Genomic DNA, 12,521 nt, shown 5'->3' with positions numbered 1-12,521 from the left:
ATGGGCAGTATCTGGGCGTTTGAACGCTAGAATTGCACCCTGGAGAAGAGCTGGCGCTGAACGCCCAGAACAAGCATGGTTCTGGCGTTCAACGCCCATAACAAGCACCAATCTGGCGCTGAACGCCCAGAGTTGTGTGCAAGGGCATTTTGCATGCCTAATTTGGTGCAAGGTTGTAAATCCTTGAACACCTCAGGATCTGTGGACCCCACAGGATCCCTACCTACCTCCACTCACTTCTTCTCACCCCTCTTTCACACAATTCCATAAACACTCTTCCCCAAAACTCTTCACCAATCACCTCAATCTCTCTCCCCTATCACTACTTCACCACTCACATCCATCCACTCTTCCCCATAAACCTACCTCATAAACCCCACCTACCTTCAAAATTCAAACTCAATTTCCCACCCAAAACCCACCCTTATGGCCGAACCTTATCCCCTCCCTTTCCTATATATAGCCCTCCATTCTTTCTCATTTCCACACAACACAACCCTCTCTTCCATATTTTCTTCTTCTTCTTCATCTATTCTTTCTTTTCTTGCTCGAGGGCGAGCAATATTCTAAGTTTAGTGTGGTAAAAGCATAAGCTTTTTGTTTTTCTATTACCATTGATGGCACCTAAGACCGGAGAATCCTCTAGAAAAGGGAAAGGGAAGACAAAAGCTTTTACCTCCGAGTCATGGGAGATGGAAAGATTCATCTCTAAAGCTCATCAAGACCACTTCTATGATGTTGTGGTCAAGAAGAAGGTGATCCCTGAGGTCCCTTTCAAACTCAAGAGAAATGAGTATCCGGAGATCCGAAATGAAATCCAAAGAAGAGGTTGGGAAGTTCTAATAAACCTCATCCAACAAGTCGGCATCCTAATGGTTCAAGAGTTCTATGCCAATGCATGGATCACTAAGAACCATGATCAAAGTAAGAACCCAAACCCAAAGAATTATATTACAATGGTTCGGGGGAAATACTTAGATTTTAGTCCGAAAAATGTGAGGTTGGCGTTTAACTTGCCTATGATGCAAGGAGATGCACGCCCCTACACTAGAAGGGTCAACTTTAATCAAAGGTTGGACCAAGTCCTCATGGATATATGTGTGGAAGGAGCTCAATGGAAGATTGACTCCAAAGGCAAGCTGGTTCAATTAAGAAGACTGGACCTCAAGCCTGTGGCTAGAGGATGGTTGGAGTATCCAACGCTCCATCATCCCCACTAGCAACCGATCTGAAGTTACTGTGGATCGGGCCATCATGATCCATAGCATCATGATTGGAGAGGAAGTAGAAGTTCATGAAGTCATCTCCCTTGAACTCTACAAAATAGCCGAAAAGCCCTCTCCTTGGGCAAGGCTAGCTTTTCCACATCTTATTTGCCATCTATGTTACTCAGCTGGAGCTTTCATAGAAGGAGACATTCCCATTGAGGAAGAGAAGCCCATCACTAAGAAAAGGATGGAGCAAGCAAGAGAGCCCATTCATGGATCTCAAGAGACGCATGAAGCTCATCACCATGAGATCCCGGAGATGCCTCAAATGCATTTTCCTCCACAAAACTATTGGGAGCAAATCAACACCTCCCTAGGAGAACTAAGTTCCAACATGGGACAACTAAGGGTGGAACATCAAGAGCACTCCATCATCCTTCATGAAATTAGAAAAGATCAAAAAGCAATGAGGGAGGAGCAACAAAGACAAGGAAGAGACATAGAATAGCTCAAGGACATCATTGGTTCCTCAAGAAGGAAATGCCACAATCACTAAGGTGGACTCATTCCTTGTTCTTACATTCTCTGTTTTTCGTTTTCTATGTTAAGTTCTTATCTATGTTTGTGTCTTCATTACATGATCATTAGTATTTAGTAACTATGTCCTAAAGTTATGAATGTCCTATGAATCCATCACCTCTCTTAAATGAAAAATGTTTTAATTCAAAAGAACAAGAAGTACATGAGTTTCAAATTTATCCTTGAACTTAGTTTAATTATATTGATGTGGTGACAATACTTTTTGTTTTCTGAATGAATGCTTGAACAGTGCATATGTCTTTTGAAGTTGTTGTTTAAGAATGTTAAATATGTTGGCTCTTGAAAGAATGATGACAAGGAGACATGTTATTTGATAATCTGAAAAATCATAAAAATGATTCTTGAAGCAAGAAAAAGCAGCAAAGAACAAAGCTTGCAGAAAAAAATAGGCAAAAAAAATAAAATAAAAAGAAAAAGCAAGCAGAAAAAGCCAAAAGCTCTTAAAACCAAGAGGCAAGAGCAAAAAGCCAATAACCCTTAAAACCAAAAGGCAAGGGTAAATAAAAAGGATCCCAAGGCTTTGAGCATCAGTGGATAGGAGGGCCTAAAGGAATAAAATCCTGGCCTAAGCGGCTAAACCAAGCTGTCCCTAACCTTGTGCTTGTGGCGTGAAGGTGTCAAGTGAAAACTTGAGACTGAGCGGTTAAAGTCAAGGTCCAAAGCAAAAACAGAGTGTGCTTAAGAACCCTGGACACCTCTAATTGGGGACTTTAGCAAAGCTGAGTCACAATCTGAAAAGGTTCACCCAATTATGTGTCTGTGGCATTTATGTATCCGGTGGTAATACTGGAAAACAAAGTTCTTAGGGCCACGGCCAAGACTCATAAAATAGCTGTGTTCAAGAATCATCATACTGAACTAGGAGAATCAATAACACTATCTGAACTCTGAGTTCCTATAGATGCCAATCATTCTGAACTTCAATGGATAAAGTGAGATGCCAAAACTATTCAAGAGGCAAAAAGCTACAAGTCCCGCTCATTTGATTGGAGCTATGTTTCATTGATAGTTTGAAATTTATAGTATATTCTCTTCTTTTTATCCTATTTGATTTTCAGTTGCTTGGGGACAAGCAACAATTTAAGTTTGGTGTTGTGATGAGCGGATAATTTATACGCTTTTTGGCATTGTTTTTAGTATGTTTTTAGTAGAATCTAGTTACTTTTAGGGATATTTTCATTATTTTTTATGTTAAATTCACATTTATGGACTTTAATATGATTTTGTGTATTTTTCTGTAATTTCAGGTATTTTCTGGTTGAAATTGAGGGACTTGAGCAAAAATCAAATTCAGAGGTTGAAGAAGGACTGCTGATGCTGTTGGATTTTGACCTCCCTGCACTCAAAGTAGATTTTCTGGAGCTACAGAACTCAAAATGGCGTGCTTCCAATTGTGTTGGAAAGTAGACATCCAGAGATTTCCAGAAATATATAATAGTCCATACTTTGGCCGAGTTTAGATGACGTAAAAGGGAGTTGAACGCCAGTTCTACGCTGCTGTCTGGAGTTAAACGCCAGAAACACGTCACAAGCCAGAGTTGAACGCCAGAAATACGTTACAAACTGGCGTTCAACTCCAAGATTGACCTCTACACGTGTAACATTCAAGCTCAGCCCAAGCACACACCAAGGGGGCCCCGGAAGTGGATTTATGCATCAATTACTTACTTCTGTAAACCCTAGTAACTAGTTTAGTATAAATAGGACTTTTTACTATTGTATGAGACATCTTTTGATCATTTTGAGATCTCTAGACCTCCATGGGAGGCTGGCCACTCGGCCATGCTTACCCTATATTCACTTATGTATTTTTCAATAGTAGAGTTTCTGCACTCCATAGATTAAGGTGTGGAGCTCTGCTGTTCCTCATAAATTAATGCAAAGTACTACTATTTTTCTATTCAATTCAACTTATTCCGCTTCTAAGATATTCATTCGCACTTCAACCTGAATGTGATGAACGTGACAATCATCATCATTCCCCCACGAACGCGTGCCTGACAACCACTTCCGTTCCACCTTATATTTAATGAGTATCTCTTGGATCTCTTAATCAGAATCTTCGTGGTATAAGCTAGATTGATGGCGGCATTCATGAGAGTCCGGAAATTCTAAACCTTGTCTGTGGTATTCCGAGTAGGACTCTGGGATTGAATGACTGTGACGAACTTCAAACTCACGAGTGCTGGGCGTAGTGACAGACGCAAAAGGAGGGTGAATCCTATTCCAGTATGATCGAGAACCTCAGATGATTAGCCGTGCTGTGACAGAGCATTTGGACCATTTTCACAAGAGGATGGGATGCAGCCATTGACAAGGGTGATGCCTCCAGACGATTAGCCATGCAGTGACAGCGCATCGGACCATTTTCCAGAGAGGATAAAAAGTATCCATTGATAACGGTGATGTCCTTACATAAAGCCAGCCATGGAAAGGAGTAGGATTGATTGGATGAAGACAGTAGGAAAGCAGAAGTTCAGAGGGACGAAAGCATCTCTATACCTTTATCTGAACTTCTCACCAATGATATACATAAGTATTTCTATCTTTATTTTCTGTTTATTCGAAAACTCCATAACTATTTGATATCTGCCTGACTGAGATTTACAAGGTGACCATAGCTTGCTTCAAGCCGACAATCTCCGTGGGATCGACCCTTACTCACGTAAGGTTTATTACTTGGACAACCCAGTGCACTTGCTGGTTAGTTGTATCGAAGTTGTGAATGAAAAACGATTTATTAAGACGTGCGTACAGAGTTTTTAGCGCCGTTGCCTGAGATCACAATTTCGTGCACCAAGCACGCACCAGCACGCACCATTGCCCTCCGTGAAGCACAGCGCAGCGTAGTCCAACCGCCATGTCTTCCGTCACACAGGTTTATTCTTGATTTTCTTTCTGAGTTTTCATTCTCTAACTGCCATTTTTTTCTTTTCTATTTTTGTTATAATTTTCTTCTTGATTATTGATTGGTGTTTTTTATTTTAATTTTGTTTTCTTGGTTCACTGCTATTATTAATTTTTTTAATTTATTCTTCATTTTAATTTGTTTTCCAGTTCTTCTAGCCTTGTCGCCTCCGTCGCAGCATCTCCCTCTGTCGCAACATCTCTATCGTCTGTAATGGAGCCTAAGCCTCAAGTTTGTTTTTTTTTTTTCTGATTCTATTTTTTTAAATCTGTTTTAGTATTCTTATTGATTCTAATTTGGGATGAACACTTGGTTGGCTTGTTCTTGATTCTATCGCTGAGTTGTTGATTTTGATTTTATTTTTTAATTCTGAATTTTTTGTTATGTTTGATTTAGGGTAATTCTTGTTTAGGGTTGATTCTGAATTTCTTGTTTATTCAATATTAATGCACGAAAGGAAAAGGTGAAAGAAGAAGAATTTATGGAATTAGTGCCCTACATGAAAATTTTTGAAATCAGATTGGTTATATTTCTTATTTAGTTTAGTTCTATTTCTGATTCAGTCTCTTGCCTTCTTTTTTTTGCTTCTTGATTTTTGTGAGTGAGGTTGATTATTGTTCCATCTTCTGTGTCCCCTATTTTTACTCTTCTGCTACCCCTATTTTTACAAAATTGTTGATGATTTTAATTTGTTGTGTTTTTACTACTTTGTTAATGATTTGAGTCAAGTTGATTACTTGTTAGTGACTTTGGAATCAGTTTGGTTGTATTCAATGATTTTGTTTGTAAACTGTGTTTATTTGCTGAAACTTGTTATGATTCTAATTTTAAAAATAATGCAAAAATTGAGGCATGGCTCTGTTCCCCTAATTTGAAGATTGAGAATCGAGAATACCTTTTAGAGGCACATTTTTAGTTTAGTTAAGCATTCATATTACTGTTTAACATTCATTTTTTCCTGAATATACAACCCTATTTGGTATTAATTGTTATAACTTAATTTCTAATTTCAGGTTCTTTGTTTGCTGAACAATTTTTTGTAATCTTGCTAGGAAACATCAAAATATGGCTGCTTTGCTGTACAAATTAATGGAAGCAACTTTTTTTTCTTTTTACTGGGTTGAACTTTTCATGTTTTTCGATTGTTGTATTTATAATTTCTTTTGTTGTTGAACTTCTTGTATCAAGATTTTTGTTAGTTATTATGTTGTATGACTGTATTTATGACTTTGTGAAATTAAACTTGTTATTTTGTTGCATATGTTTTTGTTGAAAATAACATAGGACAAAGTTTTAGTACATGGGAAATAACTGGAACTGAATTCATTTTTTGAGTTGAAAAACTGAATAAACCGAACCAAACCAAACCGATTTTAATTGGTTTGGTTTGATTCGGATGGTCTCAGTAAAAAGACCGAACCAAACCGAACCGAACTACAAATATAAAATTGGATATGATAGGTTTTTCTTAAAAAACTGAACCAAACCACACCGCAAACACCCTTATGAATCACCACGAATTTATATTTAGATTCACCGTTACACCTAAAAACAACGAAATAACAATGCTTTAACACTGATAACTTAACAACTCCGCAACGACCTTCATTCAAACAAACGCTATCATCTTCTTTCTCGCTCCATTTCACTTTTACTCTATCCCCGGCTGGTAGGTCTAACGATATTAAAGTTTTTAAACTCCCCTCCCATATTTCTTTTATAAAAGTTGATGCCACCTATTGTATTGGGCAGCACTTACTCAATTAATTATTAACAAACGACAAGGAAAAATCCGTACCCTGTTTGTATTTTGTAGTCTCTCGACATTGTTTTAACATTTTATTTTGAAAAGGAATGAATCAAACTGAAATGGATTGTGAATGAATATTCTGTCTTGTTTTAAGATACTATTGAACAGAATTACGTTTGAAAAATTTGTTAAACTTGATAACAACTTCATACACAACAATAATTAGGACGATTACGAACCGATTCATGATGATGTGGAAGAGGAAGGAAGATGGAGCTGCGTCACAAAATTTGGAGAAGCTACTTGATTTTAAGTTGCTATTTGCATGATTCCGTAGGGGTAGGACGAACCATAAGAATGCGGAGGGACCGAAAATTGTGGTGCAGCTGTAGTGGAAAGACTTGGAAACCAAGAACCAAAACCGGCTATAGTTACATATAAGGGTCATTAATTGAAAAAACATTATTCTCAAAATTGAAGCATAGTTTGTAAGGAAATAAGTTTTCAGATGAGGGAGGAACACCTATAACTATGTGTTCATGTTACTTATCTTCTCTTACGAATTCAGGAATGTCATTTTCGTCAGTCTATGAAGTTCATTCATAGCTTGTCTTGTCCCACCGTTCTACACATGCTACAGTTTGGGGTGGGCATAGTTTGGATTTTCAAAATTTCAAACTGCATCCATTTCAGAACCAGTTTTGGGGTTCATAAAACTAAACTGGAACCAGATTAAAAGGGAAAATCGATTAAAACAGTCATGGAAAATTCAAAACCTGTGTCAAACCCGTTTTAATATTTAAATCCAGTTTTATATATCAACCCGTCTTATATCCAAATTTTTAATATCCAAATTAAAAATCAAGTTTTCCGAGAAATTCCATTTTTAAAACCACATTTGTTAACCAAAAAGGAAGTTTGAAAACCACCTTTTAGGAATCCAATTTCGAAGACTAGAATTTTTTACCAAATATACATTTCCAAAACCAGTTTTTAGAAATCTAATTTTCGAACCATACGAATTTTAAAACTGAAGTTAATACTAAAGTCCTTTTAGACTATATAGGTTCATTACAACTAGGATTTGCTTCTTTATGAATGTAATGACAATAGGTAATGTATGAAACATTTAATCATTCTCAAACAATCAAAAGAATACCATCGAACAATGTTGTAAAATCCGGTTAATTTATGGCTAATTAATCCATAAATTAAAAATATATTCTAGAGAGTGAGAAATAAGGTTTTTATGATTTAATATGGTAGAAAAATTTAAAACGAGAATTTCGACACCAATTTTAAGGAAAACGGCCCAAAATTGGGCCGAAAGAGGCAAACCGGACCAACTGGACCCAAATTGGCCCAAGGGCCCAGCCAAGCCCCATTAATTAATGAGAGCTCAGCTCTCTTCCCTCCCAAAAGCCACTCACACACGCAGAACACAAAGAGAGGGAAAGGGAGAGAACACAAACCCTTGTTCCAATTTCATTTGATCATATCTTTTGATTCGGAGCTCCGATTGATGCACCATTTGCGGCCACGCGACTGCAGCATCGAGCTCTACAAAATCCACCCAAGTAATCTTGAGGTAAGTCTTAGCTGGCCCTTCGAATTATCTGCCCTTGATTTTGAGTTTATTGAGCATAATGTTGAAATTTGTGAACTCCTTGGTGTTATAGGATCAAATTAACTTGAAGGGAAAGCTTTCTCTAGCTCCCTTGGTCTTTGGGTAAGGTGAGATTCTCAACCCTAAGCTAGAGACTTAAGATTTTGTGATTTAGTGATTGAGTTATTGTGTTTTTATATGATATGGTGGCTTAGGCATTGTATATGTGTGTTTTGGAGGTTGATTGGTGGTTTTGGAAAGCTTTGGTGTGGAATCCCAAGCTTGGAAATCTGTTGGTGAAGCATTGAGACATTGGAAGTTGAGGAAAAGTGAACTTGAGAGTGTTTTGGGTGGAACGGAAATCGGCCAAGGTATGGTTTCAGTTTCCTGTATCTAAAATGTAATGTGGTGTGAAAACGTAGGCTAGAGACCCTAAGATAGGAGTTGAATTATTAAGATTGTGGATGGATTGATATGAATTGTGTTGTTGTATATGAATTTAGTGAATTGTGAAATGATGATAAATGTGGTACCATGTGTGAAAATTGGGTGTGATATGGTTCAATGTGTAGAATTGATGATAGCATTGAGGCTCTTGTTGATGAGCATGAATTGAAAATATGAATTTGTTATATATATATATATATATATATATATATATATATATATATATATATATGGTGATTGATGAATTGGATATTGTTGGAGATTGAGGTGTGAATTGTTGATTTTTATGTGGGAATTGTCGCCTTAAAATTTGGTTAGATATGGTGGAAATTGGTGAGTTGATGATTGAATGAGTGGATAAGAGTATTTGGTATTGAAACTTTGGGTTTGGCTGGCTTTTGAATGAGTTTGGTAAAGGTACGCTTTGAAAATGGGGAGTTTATAAGTTTTGAAAAATTGAGATTTTGATGAACTTCAACGGATCATATCTTGAACAATTGTTTTCGAAAATTTATGATTTCTACATCAATAGAAAGATAACTTTATAAGCTTTTAAATGGTTCAAATTTTGTGAAAATCCGAATTTTGTGGAAGGAGATATGATCGTTGGAAGTTTGGGTGAAAAATATGAATTCTGCAACTTCTGCAAAATTTGTGATTTTTGGCTTGTGTGCGCACACACAGCCCTGTGCGCACCCACACTATGCAAGAATTTGGTCCTGTGCACACGCACAGACTTGTGCATACGTACACGTAGAGACAGGGCTACTGGTGGCAGCGCTAGCACGTCCTGTGCGCATGCGCAACCAACGAAGGATTACGAGCTGAGCATTGGGAGGTTTGCAGGATTTGGAAAGGGGACATATAGTTAGACCGAAGATCCTTAAGTCAGTTGCCTGTTTACAATTGTTATGGTTTAGTTATGTTTATACGCTTTGATTATAATTTGGATGTTCTAGGATTGCCTTCGGCATTCCCAGTACATTACATGTTAGATATTTGGGCACCGTTACCATGCTGAGAACCTCTGGTTCTCACCCATGCAAATTTTTGTGGTTTTCAGATGCAGGACGTGAGGCTCCTCGCTAAGGCATGCTGGAGACTTCCTTTTGGCAGAGATCCTTGTATCTTGAGATTTTATTTTGGTCATTATATACTTGTTTAGATACTTATATTCTCCTCTATATATGTATTTTGTTTTTAATCCTCTTAGAGGTTGTTTTGGAGAAGCAAGATTTGTATATTGTCTTTTGGGTTGTCTTTTGGGTTTTCCTTACTATATATATATATATATATATATATATATATATATATATATATATATATATATATATATATATATATATATATATATATATGTATACTGTATGCTCGGACCGGCTATCTTCGCAAGCCGAGCCCCGAGTCTTGATATATGTATTTTGGCCCTCTTTTGTATATCTCTTCGCTTTAGCTTGAGTTCTAGCTGTTCACTTACGTTAACGATCGTAGTGTTGCGATTTTCGATGTATCGGTTTTAAATTATCCACTTTTCTTCAAAGGCTCCTAGTTATGAAAATTTTTGCAATACTATACGTACTAAATTTTACCTTTAGAGGTCGTAAAATCTCGCCATCTCTGTTTTATGACTTAAGCATAAGACTCTGTGTGGTAGGGTGTTACATTATGGTATCAGAGCAGTTCGTTTCTGTAGAGCCTAAGGGACGGACTGACTATGCTTTTGTGCATTCTCTATGTTTGTGTTTATGTGCTATTAGGATATCTGATTGATATAACTGACATAAATGTTCATGAGCATACATTTGGGACTTTAAGCACTAGACTTCCGATATTGAGACTGATCAACTTGATATCGATTATTTGGTGTGTATAGGAACCAGATGGCGCCTCGTGGATGCAGTCGGGGCCGTGCGAGAGGACGTACCGGTACTCATGAGCCGGAATTCAATCCGAATGATCCAATAAACTTCATGGCTGCATTGCAGAACATGGTTGCTGCTATGCAGGCCACCGCTGAGGCACTCGGGTAGCAGATGAATAACAATGATCATACTGGGAGAATAGTGGAAACGGAACTCAAGGTCAGATGACGTTGGCGACCTTCCTAAAGGTTAATCCGATAAAGTTTAAGGGAACTACCAATCCAACTAAAGCCGACACTTGGTTCTAAGCTATGGAGCGCACACTGCAAGCGCAGTTGGTACCTGAGGAGCAGTGCGTCGAGTTTGCCACTTACTTGCTCACTGGAGAAGCGTCACATTGGTGGCAGGAAACCCGACGTATCATACAGCATGGTGATGATCCTATCACCTGGGACACCTTTCAGGAGGAATTCTACAAGAAGTACTTTCCAACCTCCGCTAGGACGGCCAAGGAACTCGAACTACTGTAGCTGAAGTAGGATACGATGTCTGTATCTGAGTATACAGACAAGTTTGAGGAGTTGTTTAGATTCTCCCGTATGTGTCAACGAGCTCCAGGGGACTTTGAGGAGTGGAAATGTATCAAGTACGAAGGAGGACTCCGAAGTGACATCTATAGTTCCGTAGGGCCTATGGAGATCAAGACTTTCTCCGAGTTAGTAAACAAAAGCAGAGTTGCCGAGGAGTGTGTGAAGAAGGCAGCTGCAAAAAGAGGAAGCCAGAAGAGATCACTCCCACTGAACCGAGGGAAGAGTTTTACTCCTAGAGGCCCGCCTTTCAAGCGGAGAGATTTTGCACCACAGAGGACTCAAGGTCAGAACAGCTTCAGAAGGCCCAATAACAACAACAACAATGCTTCGGGGAGAAGATTTGGGAAACAACCTTTGAATGAACAGGCATGCACTAGATGTGGGAGTTACCATTCTGGTGTTCCGGTTGGGGTCTATGCTACTCATGTGGGAACCCGAGGCATAAAGCCTCCAACTATCCAGAGAAGCAGACACAGGGTGCCGGGAGAGCACAGCAGCCTAGACGGGTGTTCACTACTTTAGCTATAGGGGCCGAGACACTTATTCGAGGTAAATGTGAAATGGCAGGTCAAGTTTTAAATGCCTTGTTTGATTCTGGAGCATCGCATTCATTCATTGCATTTGAGAAGGCTAGTGAGTTAGAGTTGAAGATTGTAACGTTAGGTTATGACCTGAAGGTGTATAATGCCACCCATGAAGCCATGGTAACTAGGCTTGGATGTCCACAAGTTTCCTTTAGGGTTAAGCAGCGTGACTTTGTGCACAATTTAGTCTGTTTGCCGATGGTAGGTCTTGATCTTATCTTGGGGTTGGACTGGTTGTCCAAGAACCACGTTTTACTCGACTGTTCCGCGAAATCAGTGTACTTCATATCGAAAGATACGGAAGGGCCGGTTGTGGTAAATAACTACTATTTGAATTCCATGATAGTGAATTGTTCTGGGGCTGAATGTCAAGGCATTCTGTTGTTAACCGCGGGCGTCTCGGGTGATGATCAAAACTTAGAACAGATTTTTGTTGTATGTGAGTTTCCTGAAGTATTTCCTGATGACATTAAGGAATTTCCGCCTCATCAAGAGGTTGAATTTGCGATTGAATTGGAGCCGGGAACAAGGCCAATCTCGATTGCTCCCTATAGGATGTCGCCGCTAGGATGGCCGAGCTGAAATCTCAACTCGAGGATCTTCTGGGCAAGAATTTTATCTGACCGAGTGTTTCTCCTTGGGGAGCGCCGGTGTTATTGGTGAAGAAGAAAGACGGAAGTATGCGGCTTTGTGTGGATTACAGGAAACTGAACAAGGTCACAATAAAGAATAAGTATCCACTGCCAAGGATTGACGTCCTCATGGATCAGTTACAAGGAGCCGGAGTCTTCTCCAAGATTGATTTGTGATCCGGTTATCACCAGATAAGAGTAAGAGATGAGGACATCCCTAAGACCGCTTTTAGGATTCGTTATGGTCACTACAAGTACACTGTAATGTCTTTTGGGTTGACTAACGCCCCTGCAGTGTTTATGGATCACATGAACCGGATTTTCTGCCCGTTTC

General features: G+C 38.8%; 1 protein-coding gene across 1 annotated transcript; it reads left to right on the top strand.

Moving 5' to 3' along the window:
- Window positions 1-11,531: 11,531 nt before the first annotated feature.
- LOC112785539 (uncharacterized) lies at window positions 11,532-12,137 on the top strand. Its single transcript, XM_025829000.1, has one exon. It carries the CDS (start codon window positions 11,532-11,534, stop codon window positions 12,135-12,137), a length of 606 nt encoding a protein of 201 aa, XP_025684785.1.
- Window positions 12,138-12,521: the final 384 nt, after the last annotated feature.

The sequence above is a fragment of the Arachis hypogaea genome, chromosome 20, assembly GCF_003086295.3.
Source record: "Arachis hypogaea cultivar Tifrunner chromosome 20, arahy.Tifrunner.gnm2.J5K5, whole genome shotgun sequence".
NCBI lineage: Eukaryota > Viridiplantae > Streptophyta > Magnoliopsida > Fabales > Fabaceae > Arachis > Arachis hypogaea.
This window is presented reverse-complemented; position numbering and strand designations above follow the sequence as displayed.

Coding starts and splice junctions, on each gene's coding strand:
- LOC112785539 (XM_025829000.1), top strand. CDS start 11,532: ATGGCAGGTCAAGTTTTAAATGCCTTGTTTGATTCTGGAGCATCGCAT.